Source organism: Dendropsophus ebraccatus, chromosome 4 (genome assembly GCF_027789765.1).
Source record: "Dendropsophus ebraccatus isolate aDenEbr1 chromosome 4, aDenEbr1.pat, whole genome shotgun sequence".
In the NCBI taxonomy this organism is placed as follows: domain Eukaryota; kingdom Metazoa; phylum Chordata; class Amphibia; order Anura; family Hylidae; genus Dendropsophus; species Dendropsophus ebraccatus.
In genome coordinates this window covers 115,260,177-115,272,771 of record NC_091457.1, presented here as the reverse complement: position 1 = coordinate 115,272,771, position 12,595 = coordinate 115,260,177, and the positions used below count along the sequence as shown (strand labels likewise).

General features: G+C 45.7%; 1 protein-coding gene across 2 annotated transcripts in view; it reads left to right on the top strand.

Moving 5' to 3' along the window:
- LOC138788684 (laminin subunit beta-1-like) overlaps positions 1-12,595 on the top strand; it is a 76,623-nt gene that overhangs the window by 31,710 nt on the left and 32,318 nt on the right. For both annotated transcript variants that reach the window (XM_069966793.1, XM_069966794.1), the window contains exons 5-16: positions 968-1,041; positions 1,124-1,312; positions 1,643-1,706; positions 2,517-2,719; positions 2,837-2,957; positions 3,047-3,235; positions 3,400-3,579; positions 3,739-3,851; positions 3,935-4,014; positions 4,096-4,252; positions 6,611-6,763; positions 10,056-10,217. In XM_069966793.1, the coding sequence (XP_069822894.1) occupies positions 968-1,041; positions 1,124-1,312; positions 1,643-1,706; positions 2,517-2,719; positions 2,837-2,957; positions 3,047-3,235; positions 3,400-3,579; positions 3,739-3,851; positions 3,935-4,014; positions 4,096-4,252; positions 6,611-6,763; positions 10,056-10,217 (1,685 nt within the window). The remainder of the gene's footprint in view (positions 1-967; positions 1,042-1,123; positions 1,313-1,642; positions 1,707-2,516; positions 2,720-2,836; positions 2,958-3,046; positions 3,236-3,399; positions 3,580-3,738; positions 3,852-3,934; positions 4,015-4,095; positions 4,253-6,610; positions 6,764-10,055; positions 10,218-12,595) is intronic.

The following is a 12,595-nucleotide window of genomic DNA, read 5'->3' as shown; positions in this document are numbered from 1 at the left end:
CTGCGGTCCACTGGCCCTCAGCCACCATTCTTACCATTTCAGTCACTTGTAATTCATAAAAAGAATAGATCCCTGGGCCAGAACGATCGTAAATTTCACAACAGCAAATCTGGGGCCATTAAAGGGATGCAGCACTTCTTAATGTCTATTCAGGCTGTGTTCATACATGCAGTAACGCAATGAAAATGCAATGTGAATGGATTGTTTAACTGCTGTAATTGATCATTTCATTGCGTTACTGCATCACTTCTTTGCAGTAATTATTCCTTTAATTGTCATCCATCCTTCATTGCCTTAAAGTGTAACTATGATTTTGGAAAACTGTGTGTATAGGTCAAGATCCGGGTGCTGTGACCCCCGCTGATCGCTAGAATGAAGGTGCAGAAGCGCTCAGCATCGCGTGCTCTGCCCCTTCATCTTCGCTTTACAAAGACGAATGCTTATATTAGCAGTCTATGGAATTATAATGAGAGCCTATGGAACTTCCAGACGAAAGTTCAGTAGACTGCATTCTAATTCGGTAGACTGCAGTTATAAGCGGAGATGAAGGGGCAAAGCACGTGATGCTGAGTGCTTCTCCCTCTTCATTCAAACAATTGGACAGCACCCCCACCAATACGCACTTCTGACATTTCGCTATGACATGTCAGTAGTTTTTACAAATGATGGTTACACTTTAAGGGTGGGTTCACATTCACACTTTAAGGCTATGTTCACACTACGTATATTTGAGGCTGTATGTTTGAGGCTGTATAGCAACCAAAACAAGGAGTGGATTGAAACACAGAAAGGCTCTGTTCACATAATGTTGTAATTGAGTGAATGGCCGTAATTTAATGGCAAATATGTGGCAAATATGTCACTCAAGTTGTCCTACAAACAGATATAATTAAGAAAGCTGAATAGATTTATATCATTTTGACAGAAGACAATGACTAGCGATTTGTTCCCATGTTGATGTTTCTAGGGGTTGAGGCAGTGAGTATACGGCTGGACCTGGAAGCTGAATTTCACTTTACTCATCTGATCATGAAATTCAAGGTAAATGTATTAACTCTGTTCTCTCTGACCATGACATCATTTAACATCCTCACATATTTCACCCTCACCTTTTATTTTCTAGACGTTCCGGCCTGCCGCTATGTTGATAGAAAGGTCAGCAGATTTCGGGCGTACCTGGAAAGTTTACCGTTACTTTTCATATAACTGCACTAAGATGTTTCCCGGGGTCTCCGTCCACGCTCTCCAAAAGATTGATGATGTCATCTGTGATCAGAGATACTCGGACATTGAGCCATCCACTGAAGGGGAGGTCAGTATGGGGCCATGAACCTGGGGATATAAAAACCTAGAAAGATGTTGGCAGAAATGACCACCTGGTCTATCTAGTCTGCCCTTTTAGTATTCCCTTTCTTATTATCTTCGAATAGATATATGTTTATCCCAGACAGGTTTCAATTTAGTTATTGTAGATGTACCTACCACATCTGCAGGAGGTTTGTTCCAAGCATCTACTACTCTTTCAGTAAAACTATGTTTTATCATGTTAATTGGTTTAGTTCTTTTTTTAAAATTTTCCTGTATTTTGAATTATTGTTGATCACCATCAGTGTCAACCCTGGTTCCTTTTCCTTGTTTGTAGGTGATTTTTAAAGTTCTGGATCCAGCCATTAAAGTGGAAGACCCCTACAGTGTGGAGATTCAAGGTCTGTACTGTCAGATGATGGTGAAGTATACAGAATGCAGGGTAATTAATACATGGGGGGAGAAGCCCACAGCCAGCTCTCATTAAATTGCTCATTGTGTAGGTCACCTAGCTTCCACAAGGCCTTGATCCATAGATCTTTAGATCTCAATTCTATAACTATGCAGATATACATGGTATTCAAAGTGTGGAGAACTAAAAAAAACTAATGACTATGTAGAATAATAAAAGATTCAAGAACTTGTCTTGTCATGTGGACTTCTTAGCCCTTCTAATTTGTCTAAATTTTTAGCCCTTCTAATATGTCTACATTGTTAGCCCTCCTAATATGACTACATTCTCCTTGTTTCTACACACTCTGACACTGTCCAATTGGTGGTGATGGTGTCAGTGTGTATGGACACTTATTGAAAGCGTGAGTGGTAACGTTCAATGGTCAAGATATTCATGCATTTCCAGGAAGACTAGATACTCCAGCATAATTTCATGGGTTATTTAGGCTACGTTCACATATAGTGATATTTTGCAATGAATTGCGCAATTTGTGATAAAATATTGATATTTTTGCTAAAATTCCATCAAAATTGCGGCAAAAATATTGTTAATTTTGTGTCAAAATAGCACACATTAGCCATACTAAAAGCAGAATCTTTTCCCATAATACTGTACATGACTCCACTCAACTCCTCCCGCTCTGTGACATTATGCCGATAAATCAGATATCATTTTTATGGTGATAGGTTCCCTTTAAGGGTACAGGGCTTATTTCAAATTTCATAACAGATTTACACAATGATATCATTCTGTTCAGAACTTCTCCAGATTACGAACCTGAGAATAAACTTCACTAAGCTGCACACATTGGGAGATAACCTGTTGGATCAGCGGGCAGAGGTCTTGCAGAAATACTACTATTCTGTCTACGAGCTGGTGGTCCGCGGGAGTTGCTTCTGCTATGGTCATGCCTCAGAGTGTTCTCCTGTAGAAGGCATTGAAGGAGGAGTGGAGGGAATGGTAAAGATAACTTGTCTCCAGTCTAACATAGGAAGAGAATCTGACCACACCACTTGTTGGTTGTAATCTGTCTATGCCTGTCTGATAACACAGTCCTACCTACTGTCCTATCAACAGATTCATGGGCGATGTATATGCAAACATCATACAACTGGACTGAACTGTGAGCACTGTCAGGATTTTTACCATGATCTTCCATGGAGGCCAGCAGAACCCAACAATCCTCATACCTGCAAAGGTAAGATGCCCAATGGACTATGTGGCCTCCACTCATACATCATGGCACTATGTCCACAATGGATACAAGTTGTGTTTGCTGTCTTCTAGAATGTAACTGTAACAACCACTCCAGAAAGTGCCACTTTGACATGGCGGTGTACCTAGCCACTGGAAGGGTAAGTGGAGGAGTGTGCGATGACTGCCACCACAACACAATAGGACGCAACTGTGAGCAGTGCAAGCCTTTCTACTACCTGAACCCCTGGTCGGATATCAGAGCTGAGACCGCCTGCATTCGTAAGTCAACATTCAGTTTTTTTGACCATGTGCATCTTGTAAGGTAGTGGTCTCCATCTGCAGCTCTCTAGTTGATGTGACACCACAATACCTAGCATGGCTGTCAGGCTGAAGACCTCTTTTGATGATGGGCCAGAGCTAAACAATGGACTTTTCTTCTGCAGCTTGTGACTGTGACCCGGTGGGTTCTCTGGATGGTGGTGTCTGTGACAGTCACACAAATGTCAACCTGGGGATGATTGCAGGACAATGTCGTTGTAAGGAAAATGTGAAGGGGGAACGTTGCGACAGCTGCAAAGAGAACTTCTATGGACTCAGCAAAAACGACCCTGAGGGTTGTCAACGTAAGGAATGATACCCACTAAATTGCCCACATTTTATCATAGTGGGGCACAATTTTAATCAGATTCCTCCTGTACTAACCAGGAGCATATACAGTAAAGCATAGGCCATAGTCTTGTCTTCCTCCATTTCTTTATGTCTACTTTGCCTCTTGTCCCCAGCGTGTAGATGCGACCCCCGGGGGATCATAGCGGGAAGCACACCGTGTGACCAGATAAGTGGCGACTGTTACTGTAAGCGTTTTGTGACGGGCCGATACTGTAACCAGTGTCTGGTGAGTGATCTCTGTATTGGATGACATAAGCATTTATACATAAACATAGAATTGCATTATTTTTTATTTCTATTTGGTAACAGCCTGAGTTTTGGGGTCTCAGCTATGACATTATGGGTTGCCGGCCTTGCAATTGTGATTTTGGTGGAGCATACAATAATAGGTAAGTCTGTATTTTTCAACCCATTAAATATCCAATTCATAATATATCCAAACTAAACTGTCTCTGCCTATCTTCGCACAGGTGTTCCTTTGAGGATGGTCAGTGTGACTGTCGTTCCAATATCATTGGTCGGCAGTGTGATGACGTACAACCCGGCTATTTCTGCATGCCTCTGGATTATTACACATATGAAGCAGAAAATGCAAAGGGGCTTTCACCTTCAGACCCTCAAACACCGGTTAGTTTGTGAGACCTATTGTCTTAGCCTAATGTAACACATATGTCAGTTAATGTAATACTAGGCATACACGGGCAGCATGTGGTACAGCTGTTTTACCATTGTCTTGCAGTACTGAGATTTATAGGTTCTAGAAACAATCAAAAGTAATATTTCTTATGAAGCTGGACCATTTTATATGTATTGTGACTCCTACAGGCACAGATAGACATAAGATCTGCTAACTGTGTGGTCACTACATTGTCACCTCATCGACTAGTGAGAGCACTAAAATCACTGTCACAAACCTAAAGGGTTAATGTAACAAAACAGGGTTTTCAAATTCTTAAGAAATGACAAGTTTGCTTGAAACAATACAATTTTGGCTGCTTACAGCTACCACTAGGTGGAGCTTAGGAGTTTACTCAATACAGCTTATACCAGTGTTCCCTTAAGCTGTGATTTTCCAGCTTTTGTAGAACTAAAGTTGTAGTTTTGAACCAGTTGGCGAATTGGCAAATACTGGTAATATATATCCCCCCCCACACACACACACACACACAGTGGTGCCTTGGATTACAAGCATAATTCTTTCCAGGACTGTGCTTGTAATCCAAAATCCAAAAATAATGTATTTTTTTTTATTCTGAGTAACATGTAAAACAAATTAAACAAACATTTAGAAAGCTTGATATGTCATAATATAAAAGTTACTGTACAGTATAGCAATAAGTTTGTGGAGTATAATGTAAAGTAAGTGTAAGTAAGTAAGCATAAACCTGAAAAACAGCAGCAGTTTGTATATACAAGATACAGATCCCCAAAATGCAGCAGAGTAGTACAACAGGCTAGAATAGAGAAGCAGGCCTGCTGTCAGAGGTCTGTGTGGTCACATGCATGACAGCAATGGGGAAGGGGCGTGTGTTCAGCATGGACCAATCGGGAAGTGAGATTCACTGAGCTGTGCAGGAAGAAAGTGACAGAAACTTTTCAGTGACAGAAACAGCAGTGTGTATAGCTTAGTGTAAGTGCAGGCACATTATAGCATCAGTGTGTATAGTTGAGTGTAATGGCAGGTACGATATAGCAGCAGTGTGTATAGCTAAGTGTGATTGCAGGCAGATTATAGCAGGAATGGAGAGGATGGGAAACGCAAGGGCTGACAGACTGCAGGAGGAATGAGTAGGGCATATGTGGGCAAAGTATAGCAGCACTCTCTGTCCAGGGAGAGAGGGGTTACAGCTATGGAGAGATTACCTCCACAGTCCTGTCCCCTGATGCAAGCCCCAGCCTGAAGTGGATCTGCTATGATTTGGAAGGTGGGGGAGACTTCCTGGGTCAGAGTACTGTGCTGTAGACCCCGTATGCAGACCATGCCCCTCCTCCACTCGCGCTCTCACCCAGTACAGGGAGCTCTTACACCAAAGCAATGCTCTTAAACCAAGTTATAGTTTTGAAAACTGCGAGCTCTTCTTGCAAAACACTCTTAATCCAAGTTACTCTTACACCAAGGTACTTATATATATATATTCAGAACAGGATGTTGGACCTAAAGGGTTAAAAAAACCTTTGCTTTAAGTAATTAATAACATATACACCTGTACATTTGCATATGAAACAAAGCTATCACTGTGTTTTCTACAATAGAAAATGGCACCATTGTGTTAAGTAATCTCAATCAACCTCCTAAACTACCAACTATGCCGCATTGGCAGCTTAAATGTATCTTGCCGTCCGATTAGTGAGATGGAGAAATTTCACCTGCCCTGGATTCCTAAAGGAGCCATTGTTAGGGGAAAGAAATGTGACTAAATAGGTGGCGGGCTGCCAGGGAACGCACCTTTCCTCCTGCCCTCTGTGCCCCATTTAAATTCCTCAGACTCGATATTAGCCTTGATTACATGCTAGAATCTCTGCATTCCTACATTGGGCCTCATCTGTGGTCTATGATAATAATATATATACTTTTGAATGTCTATGTTCTGCTGTCTGCGTGCTAACTGTGTGCTAATCCTCTATGTTTCATCCAAGATGCAGGGTTTTGTCTGGGCACATGCCTGTATAGTATAGGTATTGGGCCAGTTTGTTCTAGTTGGGGATTTTGATTTGAAAATAGTATGTCTACCTGTGTTCAGATGTGTGCAAATGAGTGCAAAAAATGCAACAAAACTACACATGTTAAGCAATGCTGTAAAAAGTTACAATAAAAAAAGTAGTTTTTCCACAAATAGTACCACCCTTATCCATGGGCTTTATTTGGTATTGCCTCCTCGCGCAGTTGAATACCAAAATACACGACAGACAGGGGCTCTTTGCTGGTGGTCTGGGGAAAAATTGTATCGTGGTTCTATATAAATGTTTATTTCATCTGTTCTTCAGGGCAATCTCAAACCAGAAGCTCCAACTGACTGTGTAGAATATTACAATGGCATTCAGAATGGAAAGAAAGTTAGACTACGGCGCCATCGCAGGACGATTCGTGTTCTCCATCAGAGGTCATCCCACCGGAAGGCTCGCCAGCTACAGCAAAAGGTAACATCCTGGAATATGAATGTTCCAACTTGCACCACAATATGCATAGTGCAGAGCCTGATGGGTGCGACATGACACAGAGATTTAAAGTACACCAAAGAGGGGTGTCATATATCTCCCAAAGAGGGGTGTCATATATCTCAGGCCCTACACTTCATTTATCAGATCCTTTAATATCAATAAAGACAAGTATGATTGTGCTCCCTAAATGCTGAGATGTAGTCACCATAATCTATGTGCTATGCCATACTTATGTTCACCTTTGGACTCCATTTTACTGCAAATATTCTATATAAAAAGTGGAGGCGCTGTGAGTAAACATCTATACACTTTGTACAGATGCCCCTTTACAAACTGTGTTATGCCTCAGAGCTGCATTCACAATTCTGCTGTGTGACATTGGAAGTTATCAAAGTTTCTTATGATGCAAGGGGAAGGGTTAGTTTTTTCCAAATATATAGGATGACTACAGAGAGCCTAGGGTAAGGTGGTATTTGCATGTTCTGCAACTATGGTCCGTACACGAAAGATGATGCCAGGGGCTCTGAATTAGTTTAGGGGTGGGTTTGCACGTTGCAGCGAAATCTGTTGCGGATCTCTTCATCTTCACTATCCATATGATTACATACTCAGATTTGTCATCCCTCTGCAAGTATGTAAAAGACAGACCCCTTAACCCCCATATATTACCGGGTCCACACTCTGGCTTGCTTCAGGGGCTCCTGACATCTGGATGTCCCATTCAGCCAATCAGTGCGCCGCCCCAGTAATGTATGCACAGGGCCACCGGGGGGGGGGGGGGGGGGTCGCTGCATTTTACATGATCACAGCGAGATGATCATTCCGCTGTAGGTATGTAATCATATTGAAAGTGACAGTGAAGGAATCCGCAGCAAATCCGTTACATGTGAACCCACCCTAAACCTTCGTGACTGTGTTGGTACTGTAGCATGAAGATTTAACCTGATTCAGAGTTTGGACCATAATCGCGGAACATATGAATGTCCCCCAAATATGTTAATTTCCAGGATGCAAATTGGCAAAAGAAGTTCTGTGCAGACACTGAACAAGCATGGAATGGTGGGAGACTGCAGCTCTGGAGCATCCAAAATTGTGAATGCAGCTTGAGTATAACACAGGTTGTAATTAGGGATCAGTAGAAGGTAAGTAATGTAATGCATTTACAGGTACCTTGCAGTAGTTGCACTATAAAGACCAACAATAGTGGGAAATATTAAATGAGGTTAATATGGCCTGTGTATCTCCAGCCTTAGATAAGGACTACATGGATACTTATGTTATGAGATACCTGCAGGCTGTATCTTATAGAGCAGTGATTTTCAACCTTTTTTGAGCCGCGGCACACTTTTTATACTTAAAAAATCCCGGGGCACACCACCAACCAAAATGGCACAAGACACTAAAACAGTACATATTATACATATAGTTAATAATATAGATTCTAAATGGATTTATACTCACTCAGTGTGAAACCTGGGCCTGTTTTCTTCTTCCCCCCCTGTGCTTCTCTCCTGTGCTTCTCTCCACCATACTTCTCCCCCCTACTTCTCTCCTGTGCTTCTCTCCACCATACTTCTCCCCCCTGCTTCTTTCCTAGCTTCTCTCCACCATACTTCTCCCCCCTGCGCTTCTCTCCCCCATGCTTCTCTCCTGTGCTTCTCTCCCCCATGCTTCTCTCCTGTGCATCTCTCCACCATACTTCTCCCCCTGCTTCTCTCCCCCCTGCTTCTCTCCCGTGCTTCTCTCCCCATGCTTCTCTACTGTGCTTCTCTCCACCATACTTCTCCCCCCTGCTTCTCTCCACCATACTTCTCCCCCCTGCTTCTCTCCACCATACTTCTCCCCCCTGCTTCTCTCCTGTGCTTCTCTCCCCCATGCTTCTCTCCACCATACTTCTCCCCCCTGCTTCTCTCCTGTGCTTCTCTCCACCATACTTCTCCCCCCTGCTTCTCTCCTGTGCTTCTCTCCCCCATGCTTCTCTCCTGTGCCTCTCTCCACCATACTTCTCCCCCTGCTTCTCTCCCCCATGCTTCTCTCCACCATACCTCTCCCCCTTGCTTCTCTCCTGTGCTTCTCTCCACCATATCTCTCTCCTGTGCTTCTCTCCCCCATGCTTCTCTCCTGTGCTTCTCTCCATGCTTCTCTCCTGTGCTCTCCACCATACTTCTCCCCCCTGCTTCTCTCCTGTGCTTCTCTCCACCATACTTCTCCCCCCTGCTTCTCTACTGTGCTTCTCTGCCCCATGCTTCTCTGCCCCATGCTTCTCTCCCCTGGTTCTCTCCTGTGCTTCTCTCCACCATGCTTCTCTCCTGTACTTCTCTCCACCATACTTCTCTCCCCCCTGCTTCTCTCCTGTGCTTCTCTCCCCAATGCTTCTCTCCTGTGCTTCTCTCCCCTGGTTCTCTCATGTGTTTCTCTCCCTCATGCTTCTCTCCTGTGCTTCTCTCCACCATACTTCTCTCCCCCCTGCTTCTCTCCACCAAACTTCTCTCCCCCTGCTTCTCTCCGCTGTTTCTCTTCCCCATCCCCAGGTTTCTCTCTCCCATTCCCAGGTCTCTTCCGGTTCCTCCTCACCTCCTCCGAGATGGTTGCTGCTGCTGTCCGCCTCACCTACTGGCCGCCCGTAGGGCCCGGATGTGCTCCTCCAATCAGCGGAGATCGGGAGCGTGGTGCACTGCGGCAGGCCGTAGCGCACACGTTGATTGGATGCGTGCATCACATCCGCCGCAGCGCACCACGCAACCGCACACATAATAATCCGCCACTGATCGCTGCGCATTGCCGGGGAACAAAACACAGGGGCACCATAGTTTGGGGAACTTTCCCTGTGGCACACCCGACCATGTGTCGCGGCACACTGGTTGAAAATCACTGTTATAGATGATCACAGAATTTTTGGTAAAAAAAAGTAGAGGTAAAAGTTGCAACAAGACCCAACACTTGGCACCTGCAGATGTACTGGATCCTTTGGGTACCTGTGTTCTTTGTTATGGACATGGGCTGCTCAGTGGTATACGCCACATCCTAACACATGGTACATGAAGTTCTTTATGTCAGTGGTATAAACTTGGTAAAGCTATTGTGATTTCTCCTTGAGAAGTAGCGTGAAATCTGTGGCAGCCAGGTATTCAGCCAACGCCCTGATGTAATTGCTTGTAAATCCTCTGTGTCTTATGTACACAGAATATCAGACAGTTCTAAGCTTGTGTCAGGCAGCAATGCCATCATCTGCACGCTGATAGAAACAATCTCCCATTTATGTTGCCTGCAGCCAGACATAGAGATAATCCACCGAGAACACTCGCCAGATCACATGATCACCTGGACTGGACCTGGGTTCGCCAGAGTCAGAGATGGAGCTGGTCTCTTGTTTCACATTGAAAACATCCCGTACCCAATGGACTATGACATCATGATTCGATATGAGCCTGAGGTATCGTCATATTTTTCTAAAACATTACACTAAGGTGTCATGTTTCTCCTTTAGAAGTGTGCAATAAAGATGTGTAGGCTTATAGGCCATGCAAAGCAGCTCTCTGACACCACTTTTTGGAGGTAGCTTTCTTTGGAAGTCAGTGTCTGAGTCCATTAAAGCGGCTATCCAGCGCTTCAAAAACATGGCCACTTTTCCCCCTCTCTTGTCTCCAGATTGGGTGGGGTTTCAAGCTCAGTTGCATTGAAGTAAATGGAGCTTAATTGCAAACCACACCTGAACTGGAGACAAGAGAGGGTGAAAAGTGTCCATGTTTTTGTAGCGCCGGATAACCCCTTTAAAATGCTTTAGAACACGACTGGGGATTTAAAGTGTGTCTATGTAATTTTTCCCCCCCAAAATGAAGGGGCATGGGGGAACACGATCACAACTCATCTCCCCTCTCCAGAAATTGATTGCAGCTTCCAGCCCGCGCCAGGCTCCGGGATATCCACCAAAGCCAATGTCACAACCTGGTCGATGGACTGGCCACTCAGCTGGTCAGTGACTGCGGTGGGACACCTCTACAGTCATTGACTGGCTGAGCAGCCGGGATGTGAATTTTTACCCCAGTTGCGACGTCTTGACAAATAGGGGGAAAATGTCTTCCAGTGGAAGTCCCGGTCACATGGCGGATCGCTGGAGCAGAGAGAGGTAAGTGTGGATTGCAGGCCCGGACTGGTAATCTGGCAAGCCGGGCAAATGCCCGCTGGGCTGGCCGGATTACCAGTCCTTGGGCCGCCCGGGGCTGTATAATAAAAAAAAAAAACATTATTAAAAAAAAAACAAAAAACGCTGCGGCTTGCTTCCCTCTGTCCGCCCGTCAAAATCATTACATGCGGGCGCGGGCGGGCTGCTCGCATCCTCCAGCTAACGAAATAGCCCGAGGAGCGAGAGCGCTCAGCAGTGCCCTCTGTCACCGCCCCATTAGCAGGACGTATACGCGCGCTCCCTCCCGGCCGCACATGGAGGTCCCCGGAGGAGGCTGCAGATACTGAAGCATCGGGTGATAGTGTCGCTGCGGGTGCTGGAGCTGTATCGCAGCGACACTGTCACCCGATGCTTCAGTATCTGCAGGGACCTCCATGTACGGCCGGGAGGTGATATTCAGCACGGTATGGGGGCGGGTCCGCTGCGGGAGTATGTGCGGTAGGGCGGGAGGAGAACGCAAGTGCCGGCGTGTGCGCACGAGCAGGTATGTTCCCTCCTGCCCCAGTCTGCTCCATGCCCCCCCCGATCTGCTTCATGCTTGTCCCCCCTAGTGTGCCCCATGCTCTCCCCCCCCCCCAGTGTGCCCCATGCTCTCCCCCCCCCCCCAGTGTGCCCCATGCTCTCCCCCCCCCAGTGTGCCCCATGCTCTCCCCCCCCCCAGTGTGCCCCATGCTCTCCCCCCCCAGTGTGCCCCATGCTCCTAGCTATGTCCCTGACCCTCATCTGTTCTTGTACTACTACCACTACTACTACTACACCCCTCATCTTTACCTGTACTACTACTGCACCCAGGGCCGGACTGGGGCTGAAAAGCAGCCCTGGCAAACAAACCCCACCAGCCCACATATACTGTATATCACCCACACAGTATATGAGCAGAGGGGCACAGTATATGGGGACAGTAGCACAGGATAGTGGGACACTCTGCATTACCCCCATAGTAAAAGTCGCCCTGCATTGCCTCAACACAAAAGGAGGCAAAGCTAGTGTGCCCGCCAACAGCCCCCGGGGCCGCGCTCATCACCTGCCAGGCCGTCTGCTCCCTCCAGCAGGCGCAGTGATATGATGTCATTGTGCTTGTGGGAGGATTTGGCCTACTAATCCACACGCACACACGGTTTGCCTCCTTTTGTGTTGAGGCAATGCAATGGGGATCTTACTGCAGCGACAGATACTATTTTAATGACGTTTGAGACAACTGTATTAATTCCCAGTGTAACAAAGCTCACCCTGTGCCCCCATGTAGTATACAAGCCCCCTCTGTGCCCCATAAAAGTAGTTTTCCCAAATATGTGCCACTCTGTGCCCCCATATAGTATAGGAGATCTTCTTTGTGCCTCCATCTAGGTGTGGAGGCATAGTGGATACGGGGTATAGTAGTGGAGGTATAGTGGATAAGGGGTATAGTAGTGGAGGTATAGTGGATATGGGGTATAGTAGTGGAGGTATAGTGGATATGGGGTATAGTAGTGGAGGTATAGTGGATAAGGGGTATAGTAGTGGAGGCATAGTGGATAAGGGGTATAGTAGTGGAGGTATAGTGGATAAGGGGTATAGTAGTGGAGGCATAGTGGATAAGGGGTGTAGTAGTGGAGGCATAGTGGATAAGGGCTATATTAGTGGAGGCA